Here is a 14268-nt window from a genome sequence, read left to right as displayed (position 1 = left end):
AATGAAGGAACATTTCTGCTGCATTTAAGGTTCCCAAGAAGTCTGGAAACAACCAGGACTCTTCTTGAGCTGGACCCAGACTAACTGAGACGTCAGGGGAGAAGATAGGAGACCAAGAACTTGATGGTCACTCTAAGCTCCAGAGTTCCTGGGTGAAGAACCAAGGATCCAGGCAGTAGAGTAGGAGGCATCTGAGCTACTTTTCAAGTGTCATAGCAAAATGTCTGAATACATATGTCAATGTTATATTTAAATTTTCTACTTTTAACATAACAACAAAACAAAATGTGAAAAAAATGAAGGGGTCTGAATACTTTCTGAATGCACTGTAGACCTGTGTACACACCTGTATACTTCTGTAGCTATCTCTACGTATAGACACTTCTTTATGTATCTGTGTATACACCTGTATGTACCTTGGGGAGAAATGTTGGTGAGTTCTATAAAAGATGAGTCACACAGTTTATGTCAGTCACAATCTCTTTATAGGTTTTATCATACACAGCGGAGCGACTACGAGCTCCGACCAACCCACAACAAAACGTCACAACTCTCCATGTTACAAAGAAAAAAAAAAAACAGAAACATACAAATATTACAAACTGTCACTGAAGCTGATTTTCTCTTTACACTGACTCTTTATTCACTATACAGCTGATCTGACTTCACCTCTGTAAAACTGGACACAGACCAGATCCACACACACTCTTTGATGCAGTTTCCTGTCTGTTGAACCGACTGAAGACTAGTGTAAATGTACAGTTTGATGAAGTTTGATGAAATTGCTCATCAAAGCATGTGTGTTGGTTGGGCTGCGACTTCAGAGTAAAAAAGTGTTCCCGTTTCAGTCTGAACCAGTGTCGCTCTGACAGGGAACCAGACGGCCAAGTGGGATGTTCTCACCCTGAACTCAGTCTGCCAGGCTCAGTCCTGCCCCAACAAGCCCTACACCAACCTCTGTTGACAGATGTTAGCATGAGTGTTAGCTATCGTTCCTTTGACTTGATCAGTTTATCGACAAACCTTAAAAAACACAACGTATGAAAGTCAAGAATTGAAGATAGAAGTCATGCACTCAAAATAAAAACTAAAAAATTTAAAAAGTTAAAAAGACGATGTTCAAGTGGAATTCAAGAAGCTGCATTAATCTTATATACACTCTCTGTACATACCTGTATATACCTATATTTACCTCTGTATATACCTGTATATACCTATTTATACCTGTTTGTGCCTGTGTATGTACCTCTGTATATACCTGTATATACCTATATATACCTGTAATTACTTCTGTTTATACCGGTATATACTTCTGTTTATACCTATATATACCTGTACCTGTATATACCTCTATATGTACCTCTGTACATACCTGTATGTACGTGTATTTACCTCTTTATATACCTGTATATACCTCTGTATATACCTCTGTAATTACCTGTATATACCGGTATACACATCTGTTTATACTGGTATATAATTCTGTATATATATTAGACAGTGGTGCTTGCAAGTTTTTGAACCTTTAGAACCTCTTATATTTCTAAATATGATCTCAAGCATCATTAGATTTTTTTTTTTTATACTGAGTCATTTATTCATTGAGGAAACTGATTAAATATTGAATATCTGTGACTGGTTCAAGTATGTGAACCTTTGCTCTCTCCCCTGGGAGTGACCCCCTTGTGTAACTAAGTAACTGCTGATCAGTCCTGGACTTGGAGGAATTTCAGAACAGCTTCAACTCTGGCACGTTGGTAGGTTTCTTCACAGGATCTGTTCGCTTCAGGTCCTTCCAACACTGTGGTTGGATTAAGGTCAGAGATTTGACTTTGCCATTACAAAACATTTACTTTACTCTTCGTTAACCATCCTTTGGTGCTTGGGGTCGTTATCTCTCTGCATGACTCTGATTTATCGTCATGAGAGAGGCCTTTACCCTGAGTTCCTTTTTGACCTCACTGACTATTACATGCCTCGCTCTCAGAGTGACAATTAATTTCCTCCACTTGCACACCTCCTGTCTGACTGTGGATTGGTGGAGTTCAAATGTTTTCCAGCTTGACGGGCATCAACAACTCTTTCTCAGAATTCACGGGGCTCCTGTTCGCCTCCATCGCAATAATGCGACTCTAATTTCATCTTTAAAGTAGCTGCTTGTCCCAGAGGTTCACATACTTGTCTACTCCAAACATAAATGACCAAGTGTAATATTTTTGTCTCATTTGTTTAGATGGGTTCTTTTATCTACTTCAGGGAGTTGTGTGAAAATCTGACGGTGTTTTAAGTTCCTATTTATGCAGAAATATAGACAGTTTTAAAGGTTCACAAACTTACAAGCGCCACTGTACCTCTGTATTTACCTCCTGCTGGCCAGGAGAGGTACTGCAACTGTTGCAGTACCCATACTGACCAGCAGTGGCAGCACTGAGCACTCCAACATTTTTAGGCTGTCTGTTTCCGTGTCAACCAACCATGTCTGAGTCAGACAGCCACAGTTAAGACCAGAGCCCGACCGATGCTGGACGTCTGAGACACAAACAGCCAATAACAATTCATTCTTCACATAAACAAACACGTTTGGCAAGAATCTCTCAAATTAAAAATATATTTTATATATTCTGCGCGCTGCTGGACAAACTGTGTAACTGCAACAGTTTCTTAACCGTCTCAAACATATTGGATATGACGCATCGGTCGGGCTCTGGTGAAGACCGGCGTCGACTCTTTCTAGCCTGATGGCGTCCGACGGTCTGACCGCCTGACAGGAAGCATTGATGAGGGGCAGGAAATTAATTTAATGATTGTATATAATTTAATTTGAATCCTAACCCAGATGTTTTATTTACAGCAGCAGGTTTCTGTTCCTCCTGTTTAAAAATAAACTCTGTTCAACATATTTACAGAATGGAAAATATCGACATTCACAGTAAGTTTAAATGACTTGTTCACTTTGAACGTGTGTGTGTGTGTGTGTGTGTGTGTGTGTGTGTGTGTGTGTGTATGTGTGTGTGAGAGAGATATTCATGTTTTAAATACATGTATGATGGCGTATGTACAACACATGAAGAAGACCTCTCCTTCCTCGCCCCCTGTTTACTGGGGGAGAGGCGGCAGTTGAGAGGGGGATGGGGGGGAGATGGGGTAGACCTTAGTCCATTGCGGAGGGCGGGGCTCTCAGGTGGTGGCCTCCGGTGCGTCCCCGCCCTCATCCACCTGGTTTCCCTTCCCGAGCGTCTTCACCTTGGAGAGCAGGTCGTCGAACGTCTCCTTCACACCTTTCTCCAGCAGCCAGCCCTCGCTCTCGCACTCTGGGTTCTCTGGGTCCTCCATCGTCTCCAGAGCCGTGCAGAGGTATTTCAAGCCCGCCATGTCCGTCGACTGACACACACACACACACACACACGCACACACACACAGGGTTAGAACATGTACATATATATCACATCATTATTTACATGAATTAATTTAACTTTCTGCAGCTGGAGAATCAGACAATTCCTATTTCTGTTCTTTTAATATATCCAGATGTCCAAGTGGATTAAAATGTAAGTAGCCAATCAGAGGGCTCTCAGAAACCAGGGGGAGGAGTTACAGGTAAAGTAAAGTCTAAATCTGACTCCTCCAGGCCTCCGAGACTAGCTCCAGTGTCCGTGATGTTCCTACAAACATTTCGAGTCCTGAGTGATTGAGTTCAGGATGTTGTTTTTAAATCCGCCGCCTGTCGTCACGCTTCAGGTCAAACTTGTTGTTTTGACCCAGATACTGAATCGCCTCTCACTCTCAGGAACTGTTCCTCGTCCTGACCTTCCCAGAATGCAACCTGTTGCTGCTGCGGGCAGATTAACCCCCCCAAAAATAGTTACTGATCCTCGGTGAGCCTGACCACCGCTCGGCAGCTTAACACGCTGCCACCTCGGCACCCGATCTACGGCCGAGTCCCAAGTCAACCGCAAGCTACAGCTGAAACATCTGAACGCTGCACGGACACAGTTTCCTGTCATATTTCTGTAAAATAACTCATATAAACAATATATATATATATATTTGTTCTCTATATATATAGAGAGAGAGAACAAATAGTTTTTTTATCATGAGGTGCTGTTACAGCCTACAATGCAGCTTAAAACACAAAAAGATGTGACTTTAAATTTACTATGATACAAAGCTGCAAAAATATATTTAAAATACTAAATTTTCGTGTATGCAGTTTGGTGTGTGCAGACTGACGAGCTGGACCTGGTTTTGTTCTTCATGAAGCAGAACAAACATCAGCTCTTCTTCTTTAGCGCTAACGCTAATCACGCGCTAATCAATTATGCTGTTAACCTGGTGCATTTGAGGTCTTTAGTTAATTTACTGCGATTATCTTGTTGTAAATCAGAAGCTTATCCTGCATTCACCTTCAGGAGAAAGTCCTCCGAGATTCTCAACTCGTTCAAATTACCAAGTCAAAAACATCAGCAGATGAGAGGCAGATTTAGCTCTGAGTTTTCACCGTGTTGCTAACCTTCGATTTTTAACCCTAATTTTAGCAAAAAGCTCAATCTCTTTTTATATAAAACTTGATGAACCTTCCAACAGCCACCCCATTATCAACATGTTGGTGGCAAACCTTGTGATGCAGCTGGATTTTTCTCAAGTGAGAATCCATCTTTCCGGGTTCAAAGCTACTCACATGTGGCTGAACCACAGAGGTTTGGACCAATCAGCATATGTAAGGGAGGAGCTACTGGTAGCTATGGAGATCCGACTGTTTTGGATTCATAAGAGCGACTTTTATGCACAAATGTTCCTCACAAATACGACAAGAATCTTTTACCGACATGCTAGCTAGCTTTCAAAGCTCCTCACACTGCAGCTTGTTTTGTTTCCTCTTTGGAGCTCTCTTACTACATCATATAATAGACAGATGCTTCATCCAATCACCTGCAAGATTTTTTTTTTTGAAAGCACCTGCTCTTTTCCAAACAGTTTCCTATGAAGCCTTCCCACATAGTTCTGAGTAACAAACCAACAAACAGTGACTGATTCTGCTGCTTTGTGGTTTTATGAGGGCTGATGTGTCGGACTATTTTTGAGCCTAGAGGAAACAGGTGGCAGCCAATAAACAATCTGGCACAAAAAGATGGATTTTTTGTCTGTGGACAGAGCCAGGCTAGCTGTTTCCCCCTGTTTCCAGTCTTCATGCTAAGCTAAGCTAACCAGCTGCTGGCTGTAGCTTCTTATTTCCTGTAAAGACATGAAAGTGTCGGTCTGAACACCTGACTCTCACAGAGAAAGACAGGAGGAGGATTTTACCTACATTTTGAACTGTTCCTTTAAGTGACAGTGTGGACCAGGCTGGATGCTGATTGGCTGAAGCCAGCTATGGGTGCGACTCTTACCTCCAGGAGGATGGTGAAGATGACAAGCGCTCCGATGCTATTCATCATGCCACTGTAGTAGGAGAAGAGGGCCTCGCGACAGCCCCGGACCCAGATGTTGAGCTCCTCTGTGCGGTGATCGTAGTCGTAGTGGGCGGAGTTATTGGTCAGGTGATGCTGGATGCAGGGCCGAGGGGACCCGGGGTTACAGCAGCTGAATGGGACGCTGTCCATCAGGAACTTCCCCTCCACGTTACTGAGGACACGACTGCAGGACAGAGACAGTCAGGTTTAATGTTTCTGGATAATGCAGAGAGGTCAAAGGTCACACACACTGCCAGGCTAGTACTTAGGAGCAGTACCAAGACCCCCAGACCCAGACCACCCAGCCTGTGTCTGTTTGAGGTGGTTTTACATCTCCTTGTAGTCACTTTTTGTCTCTTTGAGGACATGTGATTGACTTTCCAACAGGAAACGCAAACAGTCACCTCGAATAGAGGCTCCATTAGAAGGTTTCCATAAACTTTAAATACCTTCAGTGACCCCTGAAGCTTTTCTTTAGCGCCATCTTCTGGACAGAATTGATTATCTTTTGAAAATATTTGTTTGGTTCTGATTTGGAACAGACAAAGACGGCGTCATTACAGCTGCATTTAAAACAGCTAAATCCAGTAATTTCAGCCGAATTGTCAAATCAATACTCTGCAAATTAATTCAAGGTTTTAACATAAATCAGCCTTTTTTTTTTTTTACTTTGATGCTTTGGTGCTGTCGACCAATAAGAAACAACCTTTCAGTTAAACATCACGGTCAAACTACAGGAAGTCAATGGTTTGTTCTGCTGATGAAGGAGAACAATAGACAACAGTATCATCTGCATAAAACCGCACACACCATTTATTTATATGGGAAATAGTATCAGCAACCCTAGCCCTCAGGTAGAACCCTGTGATACAAGGAGGGAGGAAGAGGAAGAGGAAGACCACCTGATGATCAGATTGAAAGTTCACTTAGTTTTCTCTTCACAACAACATTTAAAACTGGCCTCATTTCACAGTGAAATCACTTAATTTCACCGGAGTCTCTACAGTTCACGAATGGCATGATGAAAAATCTACTCTAATGTTTTTGCGTCAAGATCAACCTTAAGGCAAATTCTGACACAAGAATTTGAACCATTGACCAATCACAACCCTTCCTGACATAGCTGAGCTGTTGTAGCTTGTAACCTGAGTCCGATTCCAGTTTTATTGAAGCTCCTCAGTCACAAGTACTCTCTACGTCACCGTTATTACAGCCCCAATCCAAACAAACGGCATCCTGATGATTTATTTACTCTTACAGAATCTGAACAGTAGTGTAACGTTTGTCCTCCGGGAGGCGCTAGAGGATTGATTCAATGAAATCTAAAGGGTTCATCCACTGGAGAGCAGGAGACAAGTTAGATACACGGACAAACGTCATCTTCAGGTTTTTTGAGTAGTTTTTTTTGAATGGGAACAAAAAGTCGTTTGTTTTCGCGGCACTTTATGACATCACTGGTGGTTCATGTCCTGTGAGTGAGTGATTGATAGGTACAGGCAGTGGGCGTGGCCTGTGGCTAACAGGAGGCTAAAATTGGATCATGAGTAATAATCATCTCAGAGGGGTAAGGTAATATCTCTTAAAGGCATTAACACAGAAACACGACATGGAAACACGCAAACACGGAGCTACAACACGCTTCAGACCTGCAGCCACAGACGCACATTTCTGCTTCCTGTTACACCTGTGACAGTCACCTGGTGTTTGTTCGACTTCCCTAACGTCGCCTCATTTGTTCGTAATGAAACGTATTTCACCTCTGTGAAATAGTGATTTTGCGTTGCGGTTCACCTGGTGGGAGAATGAAACGCTCCCTTAGTCATCTGGTTCGGTTTAACCTTGTCATGTTCGCGGACGTGTAAGCCGCAGCAGGGTGGAAATCAGATCCTGACAGATTATAGACTTAGAGAGAAGCAGGTTCATCGACCTCCAGCACGGCAACTTTTACCTCCTTAATTCCCTCATTTATCCTCCACTGACCCGTTTTAACAAAACTCACTGCGACAGTCCGAGCAACGAAAGTTTAGTTAAAATGGGAATCAGCTGATTCACAGCTGACTGTTATGATGACGACATGATGTGTTGAGGGAATGTTGGAGGTTTAATTCAGGCTTTTCTCTTCGCTAAAAGGTTAGGAAGCTTAGAGATGATCCCGGTTTGTGATCTCAAGGCCCCCGAGGCAGAAATGTGCCTGAAAACTTTCTGATGTCCTGCAGAGCTAAAGATCAGAGGTCAGAGGTCAGTTTGATGAGACCCAGGGAAAACTGAAAGGACTTCCTGTTAGGATCAATGTGAATCTTTCAAATTATTAACAGATTCTCGGGCAGCAGTTAACCATTACTTTCATTATCGAACCAATTGGTCCAAGGTGAAGTCTTCAAATGTCTTGATTTGTCCAGCCAACAACATAAAACCCAGAGACTCTGTTTAAACTGACTCCAGAGGATGGAGCCAGTTGGCAGTTGATAAAAAACTCTGACGATTAATCGATTAAAGGTTAAGACTGATGGTTGCAGTGTTCGGTGTGTACTCACTCTTTGACCTCGTCATTGCTCATGTCCAGGTAGCGGTTGCTGATCCACTGCACCTCGAACCAATCCCTGTAGTTGTTGTTCCCGCAGCAGCGAAACTCGATCTGTGTCATGTCCAGTGTCCTCTTCATGAAGCAGCGTCCCGGCGTGTCTGTGTCTTTGTAGAACTTGATGCTGTTTTTCAGGCCCTCCGCCAGCGTCAGGTACATGGCGAACTGCATGAGGAAGCACAGCAGCGCAATCAGCAGCAGCAGCACGTTGAAGCCGCAGCACATCAGGAGGTAGGGCTTCAGCAACGGTTTCCACTTGGCGAATTTGACCGGATCCAGAGAGTCGTGGCACACCTTTCCCCCAAAGGCATTGATCCCACAGGCCAACATGCCCATCATGATCAGCAGGTTGGGCACTAAGTGGCTCTCGTTGTTGTCCATCATCTCACTTCTCTTCCGCAGCTCGATCTTGAAGAAAATGCCGAGGCTGAAGATGAGGATGCCCACAATGACCGAAAGCCAGTAGAGCATCCATAGACCCTGAGCCAGCTTCACCCGCTTCTGCAGATTGAACTTCACCGGCATGAACGGCATTTTAACGTCTCAGTGCGGCCGACACACTCGGCTGTAATCAACAGTCACTAACGTCAGGGATCAATCAGAAAACAGTTTCCTCTGCTCAGTTCAGCTCGAGAATCCGTCAGAGTTTCAGAGTTTTAATCCGTCCCAGAAAGAAGCAGCTGAACGCGATTTGGTCACAACTCCTGGTTTCAGACCCATAATGCCGAGCTGCAGGTCAGGACAGTCCATACTGCTTGGGGGGCAGAGGGGTCTGCCATCAAATCAAAAACAAATATTTGCATAAAATGGGTCAGATGGGCTCGGCAGACAGCTCCTCTCACTGATATTTTCCTGCAGGAAGAAACGTCAAGGTGTGAATGTGAGCGAGCTGAGGCACGTCATCCTAAACCCCCGATCAGCTCTGATCCCATTAACGGCAGATCAGCTGCTGCCTCTAATCCACCCACTTACTGCTAATTGGTTTGATGTTAAGAAGCAGCTTCCTCCTCTCGCCTGTCACAGCTCAGAGTTCACTGAGCAGCAGCGCTTCACTTCTGCTGGCGAATGCTCACCCGTCTCACCTCGCTGCAGGTGCGCCTCAGCGACAGGGAGTAGAAGCGATGACCTGGACACTGTCTGTCCAATCAGCGAAGGAAACGCTAGGAACTTCCTGTAGGAAGCATAGAGAACTTTAAAAAAGTGGAGGGCGTTACCTTGGAAACAGACTGTCCAATCACACGGCACTACAACATCACAACATATTTCATGTCTCTGAGATCTGAGAGTCCAGCAGTCTTGTTCGTCTTTAATGAAAGTAAATTTACATTAATCAGCTGCACCAACACAGTGACGGGGTGGAGCTCTGCAGGTCTGAGGCCACTAGGAGGTCCGGCCTCAGACTGGAGGTCGTCCCACACCTCCACTGTAAACGACTCCAGGTCGCAGGTGGAACCCATAGAAAAATGACAGTGACACCGTCATTGCAAAAACATTTGGAGTCTGTCTTTTCTGTTCTGACCCACAATCCTCTGCTCCATCAAATCTATTTCACCTCATCCATTAAATCCTCGTTTACGTTCTGAGCAGCACGCCGGCAAACAGCCGACATATGGCCGACGAGGCCTGCTAAAGATGGAGCCCCCACCCTCCTGATCTGTGTTTCCGTTACTGCAGCATCAAGGGTCTCAGACTTTGTGAAGTGATATGATTGATTTCATTAGCATCGATGAGTTTGATCAGAAGCTGACAGGAACTCTTGAGGTCGGACTGAAGCTTCGTCACTGTTTGTTTGTCAGCGTTCATTTAATTTTCAGATAATTTAACTAAGAACAAATTTTTGTTGATTATTTTATTAACATTGATTAGCTGCTTTACCAATTTTTTTGAAGATTTCATTGATATTTGGTCACTACATAAAAAAAAAAGATATTTTTCAAATATTTTGCAGAGATTTTTATTTGTTTAATAATTTATCAAAATGTTATGTTTAAAAAAAAAAAAAGATTTTGAAATAGTTTTTCTAGATTTTCCAGATGTAATAATTTTTGTCTGATATGTTTTTCTAAAATTTCACTTATATATGTTGATATTTTTTGGGGATATATTAATTTACTTATTTTTGTTGATTATTTAATTAATATTGTTCAGTTATTTTACCAATATTTTTATAAGATTGTATTGATATTACACTTTGACAGGTATTTTTCTAATATTTTATGGAGATTCTTCAAAATTTTTTTTACCAATATTCTTCAGACATTTAACTAATTTATATCTGATATTTTATACAATCTTTCAATCATTTTAGATTTTAAGGATAATTTTTATTTACTGATTTTACAGGTATTTCACTCGTGTTACTCAGAGACATTACTGATGTATTTCTAAATATATTACTATTTATTTTTCAGATGAGTGTTGAGACTGGAAAACAACCTTCACCTGTCAATGGAAATGTTCAGTCACATCTGCAGACTTTGATAAATACAATAATGATAAAATATGGATAATAAAAATGGATGTCTGATCAGTTTCCAGCATCTCGTCCTGCAGATTTCCAGACAAACAGAGAAATTAAATCCTTTTAAACTTTTTATTGGTTTTGTAATTCTTATACAATATTGTACATTTCCTCATTTATACAAGAATTCACATATTAACAAGTCAGAAGTGATAAATGATGCAGTGGTGAGGAGGCAACATGCTGTCGAGACCATCAGGTGACCCTCAATAAAAAAACTACGTAAACAATGATCTCCAACCTAAAAATGTTTTTTCTTTGTTTATCAGTTTATAAAAATCTGATTTATTTTAAACAAGTAAAAAAAATCTGAAAAAGAAACTTTTGTTTTTCACTTGTTTAAAAAACAAACAAACTGATAAATAAAGTAAAAGATGGAGATTTTTCTGTCGTCTTTAATCTCAGTTTTCTGTCGCCTCTCACGTTTCACAAACTCAAACCCATAAAAAACACACAGCTCTCCACACAAGCAAACACATGAAGCACACACACACACACACACACACACACACACACACCCAGAGTCTCTTTAAATAAAACCTTATAACAAAACTAAAAAAAACTGATCAGTATCAGTCGTTCATTCCTAATCAATACGCAGCTCTGATATGTGGTTTCTGATCGATACTCAGCTGAAGCTCCGACCTCGAACTCTGTCTAATGACACACAGAGAAAACGATTAATATGAATAATTAATATTCCTGTTTTAATAACATGAGGCTCAGCGGCTGTTCTGATAACGGAAGAATCCTGTTTTCAAAACAAGAGGCAAAATATTTGTTTCTTACATGTGAAGATCTGAAGCTTTTCATCAATTAATCGATTAGAAATTAATTTCATGAATCCATTGATCAATTAAATCACTTTTTAAACAGAAATCGTAAACATGTTATGATGGATGAGAGAAAGTGACGGCGTCTTTCACTGGTTTCTCATCTATTAAAGATCAATCAATCAATCGATTAATGGAGAGAATAATCAGCAGATTGATTGGTAAAGAAAAGAATCAATAGATGCAGCTCTAATTCAGAAATGTAGTCAGCTGAAACAAAATTCATAAATAAAACTCAGTCAGGTCTGTTTTTTTCTCTTTCCTGTTTGGTTTTTCAGAATAAAACTGATTTGTTGTTTCTGCGTCTTCGTTTCCCTGTCATGTCACGTTCAAGCTCCGTTGTAAATGTGAACATCATGTTTGTTTTGGAGCCTGGAGTCTGATACAGTGACCTGCTGCAGCACTGAAATTTTATATAGAAGGTCAGAGGTCACAGGTGAGAGTCTCTCAGGTTCTCCAGGTGAGTCCGTTCACAGACACTCAGGAGGAAACGGAGACTAAAAAGTGTCAAATCTTCACAGGTGAGAACCAGGAACCAGTTTGTTAAATCTGAGATGATTTATTGATTATCAGAATAGCTGCTGATTGCTAAATGATTAATCACATTTTCAGCAGCTCTAAATGTGCTGTAGAGGAGTGAATGATACTCCGGTGCGACTCACCTGGTACTACAATACCCATGAGCCTCAGCTGCTGTTGCTAATTAAACTGCTGAATGATTTCTCAGGTTTCTACAAAGTCGAAAATGAAGCTACAAACTCTGTAGAACGTGAAGCTTCGATAAGCTGATTGTTAGTGAAATGCACCTTGGGAGTTGTAGTTTTTCCATCCACAGGCTTTCTGTACCTTTGATGCAGATTTTCTCTGCTTCATGTCCGACACGCGCTGTCTTCACACCTCTGTGGAAACAGAGACACACACCTGTTTGAACCTCTGAACCAATCAGAGAAGTGGGCGGCGGCTTCTGAAACCAGGTGAGTTTTTCAACCTGCGACCTGAGAGGAGGTTTGAATTTGAAGGAGTCAAACATCAAACAGATTTCTGGGTCTGTTTGAAACCACCTGTCAATCAACTTGTGCGTGTGGGCGGGGCTTCACTTTGGCTCTCTGTTAACGTTAATGAGTCATTTTAATTTCTGCAGAACTTCAGGATTTTTAAAGATTCACAGAAAAAAATAGAAATGAAAAGAAACTGAAACTAAAACCTCTAAACTGTCCTGGAGTCAGTGTTACTGCCTCTCTCTGATTGGTGGATGACGCACGGAGGGTCAGAGGTCAAACAGAAACCAAAAAAACCAAACGTCCTGAAAAAATCCCTGAAAGCTGATCTGAGCTCAGCGCTGGGCTGCAGGAAGCTGATTGGTCGAGGGGGAAGGGTTCGTTTTTAAGGGGGGGGGGGGTAAAAGCTGCGAGCCAATAACTTGCTGTCTTTCTAAGCATGAGGGGGCGGAGCCGAGCAGAAGCATCACAGGTGTTGCCAGTCGATGGCGACCAGCGTCTGATTGGCCTCCTGAGCGTGACCAATGACTTCAGCGACGCCGTGCTGCCGCCACAGACGCTCGATCTTCCTGTAGCGCTCCTGACACAGGTGGAGGGGGTTCCCCCGCCTGCAGGGACACACACAAACAAACAAACAAATAAATAATCGCAAACACAAATAAAAAAATTATAATCATAACAAACATGAACACAAATAAATAAATAGACAAATAAGTAAACAGACACAAAAACCAAATAAAACAAAACAAATAAAACAATAAAAACAAACATTGATTCATGGTGGTGGTTCACGTCCTTCAGCAAAGTTTACGCAACGTAAACAACAACAAAAAGATAAACAACAATGTAAACACATACTTGAGTCCCTGGTCGGTCTCTCCGTAGTCGTCCAGGTAAGGAGGAGGATAGAAACAGCCCTTTGTTTTACCTGCTACAAACAACACCTGACTCTCTCTGACCCTACACACACACACACACACACACACACACACACACACACACACACACACACACACACACACACACACACAGAACATTAACAAACACTGTATAACCTGTATTGATTACACAGGATGAGACCAGAGTCCAGGTGTGTTACCTGAGGAAGAGTCCGAGGCCGGCTCCACAGGTGAAGGTGTGGGCGGTGCAGGCTCCTACGTCTTCTCCGTCCACCTCTGTCTGACAGCAGTAACTCTGAGAACACAACATGGAGCCACAGACCAGACACAGGGTGGGAGCACGGGACTTATCTCCACCTGACCGGGGACACCTGCACAGGTAATACACACACACACACACACACACACACACACACACAGAGGTACAGTTACAGTAGCAGAACACATGATAGTGTCACCATAATGTTGTGTGTGTGTGTGTGTGTGTGTGTGTGTGTGTGTGTGTGTGTACTGACGTGAAGCTGGACGCCTGGTTGATCAGGACGCTGTAATCTTCCGGCAGCTCAATCAGTCGGTTTGACTCTCTGGGGAACCTGACGATGACTCCGCCCCCCTGCAGTGTCTGTCTCACACCTGGATGACAACACCACCTGGACACACAGACACACACACACACACACACACACACACACACACACACACACATACACAGTTTCAATTTTCAGGTTTGTGCCTTGTCCAGTTCAGGTATGAGAACACTGACAGCACCCCTGGCTACACTCTTCAGTGTGTGCATGTGTGTGTGTGTGTGTGTGTGTGTGTGTTACCTGTGTATGAGAGGCTCCAGCAGTGTGTGTTGGCTCTGGTAGAGCTGCAGCAGGTTGGAGGGCAGACTGAGGTAGCTGCACACCGCCTCCCATTGACCAGGACCTGCAACTACAACACACACACACACACACACACACACACACACACACACACACACA

The 14268-nt window shown here is 42.6% G+C and overlaps 2 protein-coding genes across 2 annotated transcripts in view; both read right to left on the bottom strand.

Moving 5' to 3' along the window:
• Positions 1-870: 870 nt before the first annotated feature.
• On the bottom strand, positions 871-9134 carry prph2b (peripherin 2b (retinal degeneration, slow)). The gene is made up of 3 exons (XM_023407635.2): positions 7985-9134; positions 5388-5634; positions 871-3381 (listed from the first exon to the last, which is right to left on the bottom strand). Exons 1-3 carry the CDS (start codon positions 8563-8565, stop codon positions 3178-3180), a joined length of 1032 nt encoding a protein of 343 aa, XP_023263403.1. The 5' UTR covers positions 8566-9134; the 3' UTR covers positions 871-3177.
• Positions 9135-10610: 1476 nt separating this feature from the next.
• ubr2 (ubiquitin protein ligase E3 component n-recognin 2) overlaps positions 10611-14268 on the bottom strand; it is a 22521-nt gene continuing 18863 nt past the window's right edge. Inside the window, exons 36-40 of the mRNA XM_087174347.1 lie at positions 14110-14255; positions 13798-13932; positions 13483-13653; positions 13242-13343; positions 10611-12991 (exon numbers count right to left, since the gene is read on the bottom strand). Of these exons, the coding sequence (XP_087030473.1) occupies positions 12850-12991; positions 13242-13343; positions 13483-13653; positions 13798-13932; positions 14110-14255 (696 nt within the window). The 3' untranslated portion in view covers positions 10611-12849. The remainder of the gene's footprint in view (positions 12992-13241; positions 13344-13482; positions 13654-13797; positions 13933-14109; positions 14256-14268) is intronic.

Source organism: Seriola lalandi, unplaced genomic scaffold (genome assembly GCF_002814215.2).
Source record: "Seriola lalandi dorsalis isolate HSWRI2012SDOR001 ecotype SW California unplaced genomic scaffold, Sedor1 jcf7180002054342, whole genome shotgun sequence".
Classification (NCBI taxonomy): domain Eukaryota; kingdom Metazoa; phylum Chordata; class Actinopteri; order Carangiformes; family Carangidae; genus Seriola; species Seriola lalandi.
This window is presented reverse-complemented; position numbering and strand designations above follow the sequence as displayed.